The sequence below is a fragment of the Chionomys nivalis genome, chromosome 22 (genome assembly GCF_950005125.1).
Source record: "Chionomys nivalis chromosome 22, mChiNiv1.1, whole genome shotgun sequence".
Taxonomy (NCBI): Eukaryota; Metazoa; Chordata; class Mammalia; order Rodentia; family Cricetidae; genus Chionomys; species Chionomys nivalis.
The window spans coordinates 43,613,001-43,626,916 of record NC_080107.1 but is presented as its reverse complement, the minus strand read 5'-3'; the positions used below and the strand labels follow the sequence as shown (position 1 = coordinate 43,626,916).

The 13,916-nt window shown below is 49.2% G+C and overlaps 2 protein-coding genes across 3 annotated transcripts in view; one reads left to right on the top strand and one right to left on the bottom strand.

Annotated features, from left to right (window-relative positions):
- The window catches only part of Gtf3c4 (general transcription factor IIIC subunit 4), a 76,301-nt gene extending 68,737 nt beyond the window's left edge, over positions 1-7,564 (top strand). The window contains exon 5 of the mRNA XM_057754923.1: positions 7,465-7,564. Within this exon, the coding sequence (XP_057610906.1) occupies positions 7,465-7,535 (71 nt within the window). The 3' untranslated portion in view covers positions 7,536-7,564. The remainder of the gene's footprint in view (positions 1-7,464) is intronic.
- Ak8 (adenylate kinase 8) overlaps positions 1-13,916 on the bottom strand; it is a 119,369-nt gene that overhangs the window by 20,816 nt on the left and 84,637 nt on the right. The gene's annotated exons all lie outside the window — the stretch shown is intronic.

Here is a 13,916-nt window from a genome sequence, read left to right as displayed (position 1 = left end):
TCCTCGGCTCTGCTCACAGCCTGGACAGCCCTGCTCTCTTTTCCTCCGTTAGTGCTGTTCAACATAAAGGGACAGAGATCTGCAGAAGATACTGACTGAGCTTTTCAAGCACCGATCCTGAGCTGGGGAGAAATCACAGGCAGTAAAATGCTCGTCCTTTCGGAAGTCACCAGTTGTCACAGTGGTGGCATCAATAGCAGTTGCATTATGACTCCCCAGGACCAGAGAACCCAGGACCCTCGAACCCCACAGTCATTTGGCTAGTGAGTGCCTCCGATCCTCAAAGATTTCCAGGCAGAGAGGGTCTTTTGTTTCTGTAGTCCCCATTGCTGGTGGGTTTTTTTGTTTTGTTTCATATTGTTTGTTGGGTTTTTGTTGTTTTGTTTGTTTTTCCCCTGTCCACATTCCCACCAGTCCCTTGGAGATCTAATTCCTTGTGTTTCCTTCTCTTTCTGAGGAGACAGAAAAACAACAGCTCAGTCTCATACACAGGATTATCCTCAGGAGGGAAGCACTCTGGCTTCAATCAGACTAGGCCACTGGTTTTCCTCCTTCCTAATGCTGTGGCCCTTTAATACAGTTCCTCATGTTGTGGTGACCCCCAAACAGAAAATTATTTCCTTGTTGCTTCCTAACTGTTAATCTGACTACGTTATGAATCTCAGTGTAAATATCTGATATGCAACTCCCTCAAAGGGGTCTTGGCCCACAGGTTGAGAACTGTTGGACTAGGCAGCTTCCAGGGCAGGAGATAAGGTAGCAACCTTCCATGGAACCTAGGGTAGGAGGCTACTGGGGGACTCAGCTCACCATCAGTTGGGTTTGGGTGCAGAGCCAGTGGGGGAGCTTCTGCAGTTCCCCAAGCCATTCGTTAAACAATCATGTTGCTCATTTAAAACTCACCGTTCATGGCAACCAAACACTTTGAAACCTTTCCCTGTCTTAATGGCTCAGTGGCCAGGGACCCCTTTCCAAGGCATAAGTCAAACCTGAACTGCACCCCTTCACCCCAGAAAGTCAACAACCCTACTGATACAATTCCAGGTTTCCTTCTCAGCTGGTTGTGGTGGTTCACAGTCATGATCCTAGAGAGAATCACAAATTCCAGGTCAGTGCTGACGGCTGCACAGCAAGATCCTGTTCTTGACACCTTCCCAGTGACTTTTTTCTGGCCACATGAGGTAGTGGGTGGTCCCCTTCTTCAGAGCTCAGGATGTGCGTTGGTAATTGACCTCTTACCATGGCTGCACATCACCAACCCCATTTTGCAGAAAAGGAGAGGGAGCTGCCAAAGTCATGTGACCAGTATGCGCAAAACAGGATATGAACCTGTGCTACACCTAGTCTGCAGGGCAGTAGCTTTTACCCCATCTACACCGAAGGGACCACCACAACACAGTGGTTTGGGGCACATTCTCTACCCTGGACAGCTTCCGCCGCACACCAGGGCACACTTGTGGCCTGCAGAGCCAAAGCCGCCCCTGGCTGCCCTCTGGGCTCAGGCTTTGCAATGGGGTTGAATGCTGATGCCTTCTGGCACGCTGCACCTGCCGCTACAGTAGAACAAGGCTCAGGGCGATGTCCACACACAGCGGTGCAATTGTCCATGCACGTGCCTTTCAAATTAACATCCACACACCCATAATATGGCTCACTCAAGATCATTACCAACCCCACACAGACAAGTCCTTGGATTGGTGTCTGGAGGGTTCTGCCTGGCTGATTTTCTCTCCGTCTCTAACCACTTTAAAACTAACTGCTTCCCCAAGCCATCCCCCCAGCCCCCAGATCATTATGATCTGAAGTGTTTATTAGCCTCTGTATCATAATCAAGATTTTATGAGTACTCTATTCAAACCGTGAATTAAACACATCATTCCAGACCCATCATGTTCACTTCAGTGCCGTGTTTGTCTCTATTATGCCACAATGGTTGCCGTGGGCACCCAGCAGATGACAACTGAACATGTTTGACCAGGGGCAGCTAAAGTGACTGACATTTCAATCCAGGGCAGCCACAGGGGTTAGGCCATTAGCGGGAAAAATCTCCACAGTATGGGATAAGGGTAGCGAGGCTGGGAGCTGAGGAACGGCTTCCTCTGGCTCTACCTCTTCCAACATAAGACTGTTCACCCACTTGGCATGATTTAGGCAAGATGACTGCCCTCTTGCAGCTGAGAAAGGGGGATGATGAGGTAAAAAGACTTCCCATCCTTTTGACAGTAGTACCAGCTCTCCGATAGAGCCATCTGGGCTACCCATGGGGTCTACTGGTTAGTCCTGGTCTCCATGGACAATTGCTAGAACGCATTACTGTCTGTACACACTGCTTCATTTGTGCCCCCTGCAGCTTCACCCAGCATGCACTACTGATCCCACATCAAAGATGAAGAAACTGAGGCTCCATGATGCGGTACGCCAGGGAGATGGCGCTGGTTCTATCCTTGACCTTGGCCCTTCCTGGCCCTTCCTCTCTTAGGCCGTGATCTCTCTTCCCCCATGAGCTTCTTGCTCGTCCTTGGGGACCAGCAGCTCCAGAAGTCTGCCCTGCCGTCAGTTCACATGCCCCGGCCCAGAGTGCGAGCTGGTGTGTGCCCTGGTCACTCAGCAGAACTCTGCTTGGGGCTGCTCTAGAGTACAGCGTGCGGTCGCTAAGCATCCATTTACTGACATGAATTCGGACACGGCTGTCTGTTCTCCGAAAGGGTTCACAATTCTGGCATGTTCAAGCCCCCCTCTCTTCCCGCCTTCCCCACCCCACAAGACAGCAATAGAAACCGGAGTAAAGAACAGAGCTGACCAGGTCAAGGGACCCATGCCCGCCATGAGTTAGCTCTGCCTTATGCCCATCCCCACAGATGACTGGCACCTCAGCGCACATCTCCCCAAAAAGGACCTTTTTTTTTTTTTTTTTTTTTTTTCATGACTAGCCCTAGTATTTCCAAACCTGTCTTGTGTTGCTTGGGGCTGGCCACTCAAAATGTTAGAGGCGGAAATAATTGTTACCAGCTAACTATTCTACATGTACATTAAAAAGTAACTACTGGGGCTGGAGCGATGGCTCAGTGGGTCAAGCACCTGCTGCACAAGCATGAGGACTTGAGTTCAGGTCCTCAGCACCCAGGGGAAAGTGGCTTATGTAACAACTCCAGCGCTCGGGAGGTCAAGACAGGCAGACCTCTGTCTGGAGCTTGCTGACCAGCCACACTGGCAGAAATGGCCAGCTCCAGCTTCAGTGAGAGCTTGTCTCAAAAACTAGGTGGATGGGACTACAGAGATGGCTCAGTGGTTAAGATCACTGGTTGCTCGTGCAGAGGACCCAGGGTCAGTTCTTAGCATCCTCGTAGTGGCTCACAACCATCTAGAACTCCAGTTGTAGGGGATACAGCACCCTCTTCTGGACTCCACGGGCAGTGCACACATGCAGGACACAGACATACATGCAGACAAAACACCCATTAAAATAATTTTTTTTAAAAATTAAAAAAATAATAATAATTAAAATAATTTAAAGGTGGAATGCATTAAAGAAAGATATGCAGTCTTTACCTCTGGCCTCCATATATGAACCACAGGGATGGGTGACTGTATACACACATACACACACACACATATACACACGCACACAGCAACTGCACTGCTCTGGGTGTATAGCCATTCTTACAGAAAACAGTCACTTAGACACAGTCACATATAAAACCCATCACGACATCACTGCTCCTAGGGAACAATTAAGCTTCCGAGAGCTTAAGTTTCCTGCTGTCAGACGTCTCTACAGCCTGAGCCTGGGGGTGGGAATTCAACTGAGCCGAACCACTAGCCTGGGGAGGGCTACAGACTTCCCAGCCCCAGGCCATTGCTCACATTGCAATTTAAATGTCTTGCAGCCTGCGGTCCCTAACACACAGCCAGCCTTTGGCTCTTGGTGACAGCCATTTCCAGGGCATACACAACCTTCGGTCGTATGAGTCCTTGTCCCCACCGCACATCAGGAGCTCTCTGCTTGTGGGTGGTACCCAAGGACAACACAGGTTGGTAATGCCACTCGCAGAGTTTTGATATTCAGAGGTGGTCTCTGGCTTCATTCACTGAGAAACTCGTCTTTTGACACTGGCCTGTGCTTCTTGCTCTGTCCACATCAAGGAGTACTCATGGGCTCTGGACTCTATCCCACTGGCTAGAGGGTTTATTCTAGCGCTGGCATCTACTGCCTCAAACCAGCCTTAGTGTTTGTCAGGCAAGGCCTCCCACCTTACCCTTCTTCTGGAATGCTCTTGACTCTGCTTTTCTACATAAACCACAGAATGAGCTCAAAAACCTCTATACCATCACCACTCTGCTGCCCTGGCTGGCTTGGCACTCAGAAGAAATCCACCTGCCTCTGCCTCCTGAATGCAGGGATCAAAGGTGTGTGTGTCACCACATCCAGAATCTTTTAGAATATTTATTGTGCGCTGATGGTATGGGGGGGGGGCATATGTGTGGTGGTCAGGGTACAACTTTATCCAATCACTTCTCTCCTTCCCCCTTTACGTGAGTTCTGGGATTGGAATCAGGTAAGTACCCGCTGAGCCATTTCACTAGCCCCTCTCCATTTAAACAGTATCTTTGTAGTAGGTGGAGAAGTCTGTAGTATACCCTGGGTCTCACGTGTCGAAGGCTGTCCTCCAGATCTGTATATAGCTTAGGATGACCTTGAACTCCTGATTCTCCTGCTCCAACTTCCATGTGATTAGGATTATGGGCATGCAGCACCACACCCACTTTTAGGCAGCACTGGGATTGAACCTCACTTCATACGTGCTAGGCAAGCTCTCTACCAACTGAGCCATACTCTCAGCCCTGCCATGGACTCTTCGAGTTTTCTTGATGTAAACAAACAGGCATTTACAGACGGGGCGTCCGGTTCTTGTAGTCCACGCTGTTCGCTCTTCTTATTGGTGCTTAGCTCTTTGGTAATGTATCATAGAAACGGTAAAAATAGAAATCACCTCAGACTTGGTCTTAGCACAAGCTTAGAACTCTTCCCTGAAGAGGTCTGTGTTTGGGAAACATGGTGGTTCGAAGGAAAATGACTGCCAAAGGCTCGTAGCAAGTGGCATTATTGGAGGTGTGGCCTCACTGGAAGAAGTGTGTCAAGGACCAGTGTCACTCTCTCTTCCTGTTGCCAATCTGGATGTAGATCTCTCAGCTACCTCTCCAGCACCATGTCTGCCTGCGTGCTGCCATGCTTCCTGCCGTGACGACAACAGACTAAACCTCTGAATTACAAGCCATTCCCAATTAAAACTCTTTGTAAGAGTTTTGATGGTCATGGTGTCTCTTCATAGCAATAGAAACCTTAACTAAGACAGTATAGTTTGGGAAGATATTCTATATCAGGTTAAAATTTTCTTTCCATTTATAACCAGTGATGTTTTATATTTAATACTATTAAATGCTTTATTTCCATCTTGTAAATAGGCAGGGTTTTTTTTTCCCTTTAACTTATTATTCTGGTCAATCTATCTATCTATCTGTCTGTCATGCCTGGCCTTGAACCCATAATCCTTCTGCCTCTGTCTCCTGAGAAGGGAATACAGGGCGTATTGCCCTAAGAGGCAGACTATGGTGAATTCCAGTCTAACTTTTCTGATGTATGAACTGCCCTTGAATGTCTTTATATGCAATTGGATTGAATTGGCTAATATTTTGTTCCGGAGCTGTCAAGTCTATTTATGAATCACATTGAATTTCAGTGTCTTGTATCTTTCCGACCTCATTTTACCCTTGGGTTTTATAAGTTTCTATTAATCTTGCTAAATGTGTTGTGGTGTGTTTCTTCAGTCCCCATTTTCTAGAAGTGGTTTATCTGTGGAAAGATGACTGATTCGGTAGATGTCTTGGTGTATTTCCCTTAGAAAAACCATATGGGCCTGGTGTTTGGGGGAGAGGAAATTTGTTTTTGAGCCAATTTATTCTGTAGTTGTAAGTAGATATAATTGGAGGGGCTGGGAAGGTTGTTCATGGTACAAAGCACCAGAAGGGCCTAGGTTTAAGCCCTAGTTTTGATTTTCTAGTTCTTATCTCAATATTAGTAAGACAATTTTTCCTAAAAATATGTCCCTTTTGCTAATGTTTCTAAATTTACTGTGCTAAGTTACAGTAACATTTATTCTTATCATTTTAATCTGTTTTATAAGGATTGTGTAACAATTTCTACTGTATTATAAACTTGTTTATCTTTTTATTTGCCTACTGACAAACCTGGCTAGACATTTATCACCTCATTAATTCTGTCAAAGAGCCAACCTCTGGCCTCGGAGCTGTAGCTTTTCTCCGCTCATTCCTGTGCTTTGTTTGTTTGTTTGATTGGTTGTTTTTTTGAGAAAGGGTTTCTCTGTAGCTTTGGAACCTGTCCTGGAATTCACTTTGTAGACCAGGCTGGCCTCAAACTCACAGAGATCTGCCTGCCTCTGCCTCCTGAGTGCTGGGATTAAAGGTATGCGCCAACACTGTCTGTCTTAGAGCAATCTCTTGATGGTCTTTGGATTTATTACTTTCCTATGCTAAGTTAGAAGATTAAAATCATTAATTTTCAACTATTTCTTTAAAGTTCCTTTTTCAATGAATATCTAGCCTTTCAATTAAAGATTTATTTATATTATTTTTAATTATATGTCTCTGAGTGTGTCTGTATGGGTTTATATGTACCACATGCATGCAGTGCCTGAGGGGGCCAGAAGAGGGCATCAGATCCGCTGGAATTAGAGCTATAGATGATTGTGAGGCATCATGCGGTTGCTGGGATTCGAGCCCAAATCCTCTGCAAGAATAGCAAGTGCTCATAACCACTGAGCCAGGTCTCCAGCCCTGACCCTTTCAATTAAAAGAGTAATTAGCTTTTGAGTTGGCACAGCAATCCTATTTCTACGAGTTCTTCCTAAGAAGCCTAAATCAAATGCAAATACAACAGTGGGGGCTACATCAACATCTACCATGGGGGAAAAAACTGAAAACAACTGAGCCCTCTGCCAACAGAGGTCATTCGGACGCCCTGTAATATGTGTGGACAGTGTAAGGCTTCCTGGTGCCTAGGGAGTTATGGCTCCAGGTACAGATTGTGTTACTTTTGTTTGCAGATGAAGGGACAAGCTGGACCACAAGTACCGGTGACTCTGTTTGTTAAAAGCTACGGTCTTAGAGCTTGCCGGGAGGCCACTGGGTCCTTGCCCAGCCATCTGCTCGGATTGGTTTCATTACTCATTCACCAAGCAGTGACCAGGACAGAATCCCGAAGGCCAGGGATAAGACCAGGGACCAGGTGGCAGGTGAGATGAGGAAAGAAGGACAGTGGAAGGTGGAAATCCATGGTGGCCGGCCTCCTGGGAAGGGACATCAAAATCACAGTACAGCAGGGCCCTGCTTGCAGCTCCCCGGCCTCCTGAGTCTTTAGGAATCTTCATATCTGTTTGTTTATTTTAGGATCTCTCAAGACTGTTCACACTCCGAAAATCTCGCTGACAAACATGAGCGCCAGGCGGACTTGGTGCTGACTCTGCACGCTGCGGGGGATAAGCAGAAGAGGGACCCTCTGTGGAAGAGCCCCGGACAGGGACCACAGGCGATGCTGGAGCCCCAGCCTGGCTCACACAGAAGCACAGCAAATGAAGGTCAGAGAACAGCCGGTGTGTGCAAGAAGCACAGCCAGAAGGGTCCAGCGAGAATGGGAACACTTTTCCAGAACAGTTCTTGTAGGCACCCATGAGCTTGCCTCCAGCCTGGCTGGGGCTGTGCCTGAGAACCAGCAGCAAGCCCCCACCCCCCCATTCCTCATGTTTTCCGAGAAGCCCAGCCTTTGCTGCGTGCCATTCCAGCCTGTAACCAGATCGCTGTTAATTAATAAAGCTGTCAGCGGACAGTCCTCTCTGGTCATTAGGAGCCTTTCAGAAACACAATCCTGCCGTCATCACCCTCCCGACCCTCCGCTTATGGTGCAATTAACTTAATGCTATGCAAATGCGAGGCTCTTCTCATCATTAGCTTATAGCTAATAGCATAATTGGGCCTTCAATGGGGTAATTAGACGCGATCTCCTCCATTAGTCTTACAAGGCTAATTATTGTTGAAGGAAGGCGGGCGGCCCTCCCAGAGCTTCTTGCCCAGTGCCACATCTGGCACAAAGCTACAACAACCAATGGAGAAGCCACCAGGTAAAATGCAATCCAGTCCACCCAAGATCCACAGCCATGACCTACCATAAGGCTGGGCAGGGAAGCCAACAAGGACTCGGGAAGGCCTGGTGGGTAGCTCTGCCCCTCACCTGTAGAATATGGCATTTAACAGCAAAGGCAAAAACAACTCAGCTTGCTGCCAAGCCCCCAGCTGGGGCAGGAGGTCACCCCAAATCAACAGTGGTAGCACCCGGGAGACTGGCTTAGTCCCTCTGAGCCTTCAGTGCCACGAGGAGGGCGAACCAGCTGCTGCCTGCGGCACTTCCGGGTGGGCTTTTCTGATTTGAGCCATGGAATGAGAAAAGAGCCCAGGGTCCTGGGCTTGCCTTGACAGAGTAGAGGGGATGGGCAGGGAGGTTGGAAGGTGGCCCCGGACCCTTTGTAACCTAGGAACAGGCAGAAGGGATAGTTTCCCAGACTGAATCAGGTTACCATCAGATAACTGCTCACCCCAAGCTCTGACCCAATGTGGGGAACCCTGACCAATATGCCAGGGATGTACAGGGTCTCTATCTTGGCGTGGAATTGGGTCAGGATTACCATTCACCTCACAAATACCGAAGGACCGAGGCTGCTCTAGAGACAGGCACCAGATGAGTGAGGACCTAGTGGGGTGAGCCACATAGGGCTTCCTCTGAGGCCAGCAGGCTAAGTTGCAGGAGGCTACCTACATCCGGATGAGTCTGGACAGGGTGGAGAGAGCTGAGGGCACAGAGAGAAAGCCTTGTAGGAAGCTCTCGATACAAATTCCAAAGCAACCCTGATGGATGCATTGAAGGTCTCTCAGAAAGGAAAGCGCCAAGCTTGGAAATGCCTGAGCAAAGTTGGATGATGGGGAGGAGAGGTGGAGCTCCATCAATCTAGAACATTCTGACCAAAATTCTCTCAAGGCTCTCAGCCTTCTACTGAGCCATATGAACAGCCATGTCATGTTTGGAACCACCAAAGAAACCAACATGGCTGGAGCTCACTTCTAGGACCCAAGGGACTGCACTGGGCCTGCGAGAGCCAAGAGGCCCAACCGCTCCACTCCACCCACCAGCTCCAGACTTACACAGATCCCTCCTGGGTGTTCTACGTGCTGAACTATGCCCCCCTGAGATTGATATGACCGAGCCCTGCCCTCAGAACCTCAGAGGGCAACTGTATCTGGAGATGGGGCTTTGCTGTGATGATTAGGATGCCCAAGGCCACCCAGGGACTGAGGCCAGCACGCTCTTGAGTGTTCCTGGGGACATGCAGCAGGGCCTGTGAGGACATGGGGTCGAAGGCTGAGTCTAAAACTAAGGAGAGAGGCCGTGGGAGGAGTCATGGCTGCTATGTCAGCCAAGTTGGCTGGGAACCTGAAGCAATTCTGCTACCTCTGAACTCTTGGTGTTGAGGTCACAGGTATGAGATATCACAACCTGACCTGAGCTGTCCTGTTAAAACACAGGGGCCTGAAATGTAGCTCAGAGGTAGAGATTGCTCAGCATGCATAAGGTCCCAGGTTCAAGCCTCAGCACTCATAAATACAATAAAACACAAAGGACCCGGGTCTTAACACTCCCCTCTGCAAACCTCTGCTCAGTGTCACCCTCAAGCCAACATATTCCTTTCCTTTTCTTTCTTCTTCTCCCCCGCCCCCACCCCAGACAGGGTTTCTCTGTGTCACTACGGCTGCCTTGGAATTTGCTTTGTAGACCAGGTTGGTGTCAAACTCACTGAGATCCGCCTGCCTTTGCCTCCTGAGTCCTGGGATTAAAGGTGTGTGCCACCATTACCCATCAGGAATCCAAATAATCTCCTTCCTCTCCCTTCCAATCTTCCCATCTCCCTGTTCTCCATGGAACCTGGCCTGTCGTGCACTGTACGCATGCTGGCTGTTGCTTTTCTTCCTCACTCCAGCCAGAATGGAAGACGCGTGATGGCAAAGTACACCGGGTTTTGTTTCCCCTGGTGTGCTGATAACTCAAGTGGGGCTTGCCTAGCAAACAGTGCATAAAGCAAGTACTGGCCTGTCACACCAGGAACGGTTCGTGTTGTTCTGGGCCTACGTGGAGCGAACAGACATCAGGACGGGCTTCCTATAGGAGGCACTGTTTGAGCTAGGCCTTTAGAAAAGAAAGGATTTGTGTCAAAACCCACAGGGCTCTCTGGAAGGAGAAAAGGCATGCTCAGGAAACACAAGTGGCAGGAGAGCAGAGGCCTGAGGGCAGGAAGATAAGGGGTGGGGCTGGGAAGGAGAGGTTTGGGCTCCTCTCTCACCTGGCACATCTCTGGTATGTGGATTTGTCTCTGTGTCTAGGATACATTCCCCAAAGGCAGAGGCCTAGGAGGGAAGCAGAGGTACCACACTGTAGTGGGGGGTGGGGGTGGCTGACCCACCTGTCCATGCGGGGGCATCTGGAATCTCAACAGGGACAGCAGTGCCCAGAGTTTCACAATCTCATAAAAAACTAAAACCACACTTGTATTTGTGGAGGACTTTCCTGAAAAGTTTTTGATATTAAATGGTTTAGCTGATATTTAGGAAGGACGGGCTCCCGCACCCCACCCCGCGCCGCCTCATCTGGCAGGGGTCTTGGCTTTCCCGCTGGAGGCTGGGTTCAGAAGTTCAGCACTTTATTTAATACTTCTGAGGAAGCTGGAAATTGAAGCCCACACTGATGTCTCCTGAGTCTCCTCCGAGGGAAGAAAAACAAACACCATTTCCCCAAGTCGGCTCATATTGCCAGGTGCTTGCCCGTCTCCAGGAAATGAATTTAAGTTAACGGTTGAGTGTCGTGCCTCTCTCAAATGGGGGCATCTCCATCATGGCGCCACTCAAATGCCAACTACCCTGGGCTCCATTCTGTTAAAGGTCACCTGTCACTCTCCACCCAAGGCAGGAGATTGCTTTGATCTGATTTCTGCCTTGCAGAAGGCATGTTTATCTTCTCAGATGTCTTACTCACTGCTAGCTTGGGCCAACCTGGTTCTGGTTGGATGCTAAGCATTGGGCCTCTAATGAGAGCCTGGAATCCACAGGGAGCAGGAATTGAGATGGCTTTGTCAGAGAAGAGAGTGGGTCCTGAAGGGTCCCAGGGAGAGTGAAGTTGATCAGAGGGGCAGTTCCTGGCCATGGAGCTCAGCAGCGCAGACACAGGAAGACCCGAAGGTTAGTTCTTTCTCTCCAAATGGCACACGTACTTGGAATACTGTACCAACTATTCTCCTTGCCACAGCCAGGCAACAACTTAAGGAAGGAAGTACTTATTCAGCTCATAGTCCATCCTGGTGGGGAAGCCACAGAGGCAGAGTCACAACACAGCGGGTCACACCGCATCCACAGTGAAGACCACTGGTGCTCAGCTTGCTTCCGTATTCAGTCTGGGGCGCTTGTCCACGGGATGGGGTTGTTACCTTATGGTGGCTCCTCCCGCCTCAGTTAAGCTTTTCTGGAGAAACCGTCTGCCATTCTGAATCTAGTCAAGATGATGATTAACTGTGATAGCATGCTAAGAGTAGGGGACAAAGAACCTTTCCTAGGTCCCCTGGGGGCACGGGAAAGTGGGGTCGGTGCTACAGACAGTTCTGACATCTCTGTACACTTAGGGAAAGCTGGCTAACAATAAAAAAGGACACTGAACTCCGGTACACACCTCTGGACTTTGTATCTGTTGTTCTTTGGCTTCCAGGAATCAAACTCAGGTCATCAGGTTTGGCAGCATTTTTCCACACGGAGCCGGATATCCCACTGGCCCAGCTCACAAAATCAGGTTTCAGAAGACCTCACTTAACTGTCTCTTAAGCCAGCCCGAGTCTTCAGGGACTCTTCCTTAAGACCAGCTGATTCCCCAGAGTACTGGCCATCTCTCGTAGGCTCACCTGCTGTTTACCACCCTGAGGTACCATGTGGAACCCTTCCCAAGTCCCAGGTTCCCCATGGGGCCCACAGGGACCACCTTGTCTCTCTGACCCTGAGACTCATGTGTTTTGACACACTGTGAAATCCTCATGGCCGCAGGCAGAGGCCAAAGCTAGCAGACACTTCTGATGTCATTGCTTCCAAAGTAATTGCTCTTGTGCTCTCGGACACAGACAACAAACCCGGTAACAGACTGCCATCAAGTAAGTTTTAACCCAGGAAAAAAGCGGTGCAACCCCCTCCATTTGCTCAGGGTTCTCGTCCCCAGACTTTTTCTTACACAAACACTGGAAATGAGTGGTAAAATGTCAACAGTCTCTTGGCAGGAAAATAATGAGAACATTCTCATTGTCCACTCCATTTCCTATTTACTGAAAGATTAACACGTTACAGCTCCAGGGCTGTGAGCTGATGGCCCCTCACTGCTGTAACTGGTCACTACCAGGTTTGGGGCCCAGGGTGGGTGTGCCTCTGTCTTCAAACCCAGACTCAGCTCCCTAGGCAGCCTGCCCTCTGACCTCAGACCTCTCAGAGCTCAGGCACCCAGGCACCTTGTTCCAGGCCCCCACCCTCAACCCTGGAAGTGGCTTACAAGTGGGGCACTTAGCTTTGCTACAATGAAGGCTGCCACCTGCTGAGAGCCACTGTCAGGCCGGCCACAGGGCTATCTCCAAGTATAGTAGGCATAACAAGCACCTTTGTAGCCGGGCCAGTAGTCCAAAAGGATGGTCTGTGCTGGGGATAGTACACGAGAAACAGCCCAGGACCCGCATGGCATGGCAGAGGGATACAGAGGGGTACTGTGCTGTAGGATGCAGAGATGAGAAGGGTAGGGGTGGGGTTCCTGAATAAGCCTTAATTTCACAAGGTCAAGCATCCAATGCTAGCATAGGCCATCCCATCCAGGGAAGTATACCACACTATAAAAGGACTCACACACATACTTTGGTTTTTGGTCTGTAAAACAAGGTGTTTTTTTTTTTTTTTTGTGTGTGTGTGTGTGTGTGTGTAGCCCTGGCTGTTCTGGAACTCACTTTGTAGACCAGGCTGGCCTTGAACTCAAAGATCTACCTGCCTCTTCCTCCTCCAATACTGGGATTGAAGCTGTGCTCTATCACACCAGGCTCTCAAAAGGCCCAGTTTGAAATTGGGGCTAAATATTTTGGTGCCTGGGGCTGGAGAGAGTTCAGTGGTTAAGAGCATGTATTGCTCTTCCAGAGGACCTGGGGTCAGGTTCCTGTGCCCGTGTCAGGGGCCAAGTTACTCATGACAACAGCTCAGGGACCACAGGCACTCACAAACATGACACACATCCATACAGACATGCACATACACATGATTAAAAAGAAACAAATTTCAAAAATGTCTGGTTCCCCATCACAGGTGGTTTGCTAAAACCCCACACCAACCACTGCTCTTACCGAAGCCCTAGACGCCATCAGAAGCCTGGAGTTGGGAAATTATTTAAATTAGCCAGAGTACAAGAAGCCCTTGAACTCTACCTAACACACCTGCTTGTACTCATGAACTCTAGAAGCTGGGGCAGGGTATGACCCCTGCCTGGCCTACCTGGCAGCTCCCTCCCACTCCCTGTGAGTGACAGAGCCTGGACTTGCATTTATCTCCATGTCACTGTGTCATGTCTACCACTCGGCCATGTCTCACTTTTTGCATTGCAACACGGCAATTTCATCTATGAAGATCACACTGAAGAACTGTGCAATCAGAGTCGCACACAAATGCACACACACACACACACACGGTAAGTTTGTGATTCTGTGTTGGGTTGAAGTCATAGCAACTTGCACTTTGCC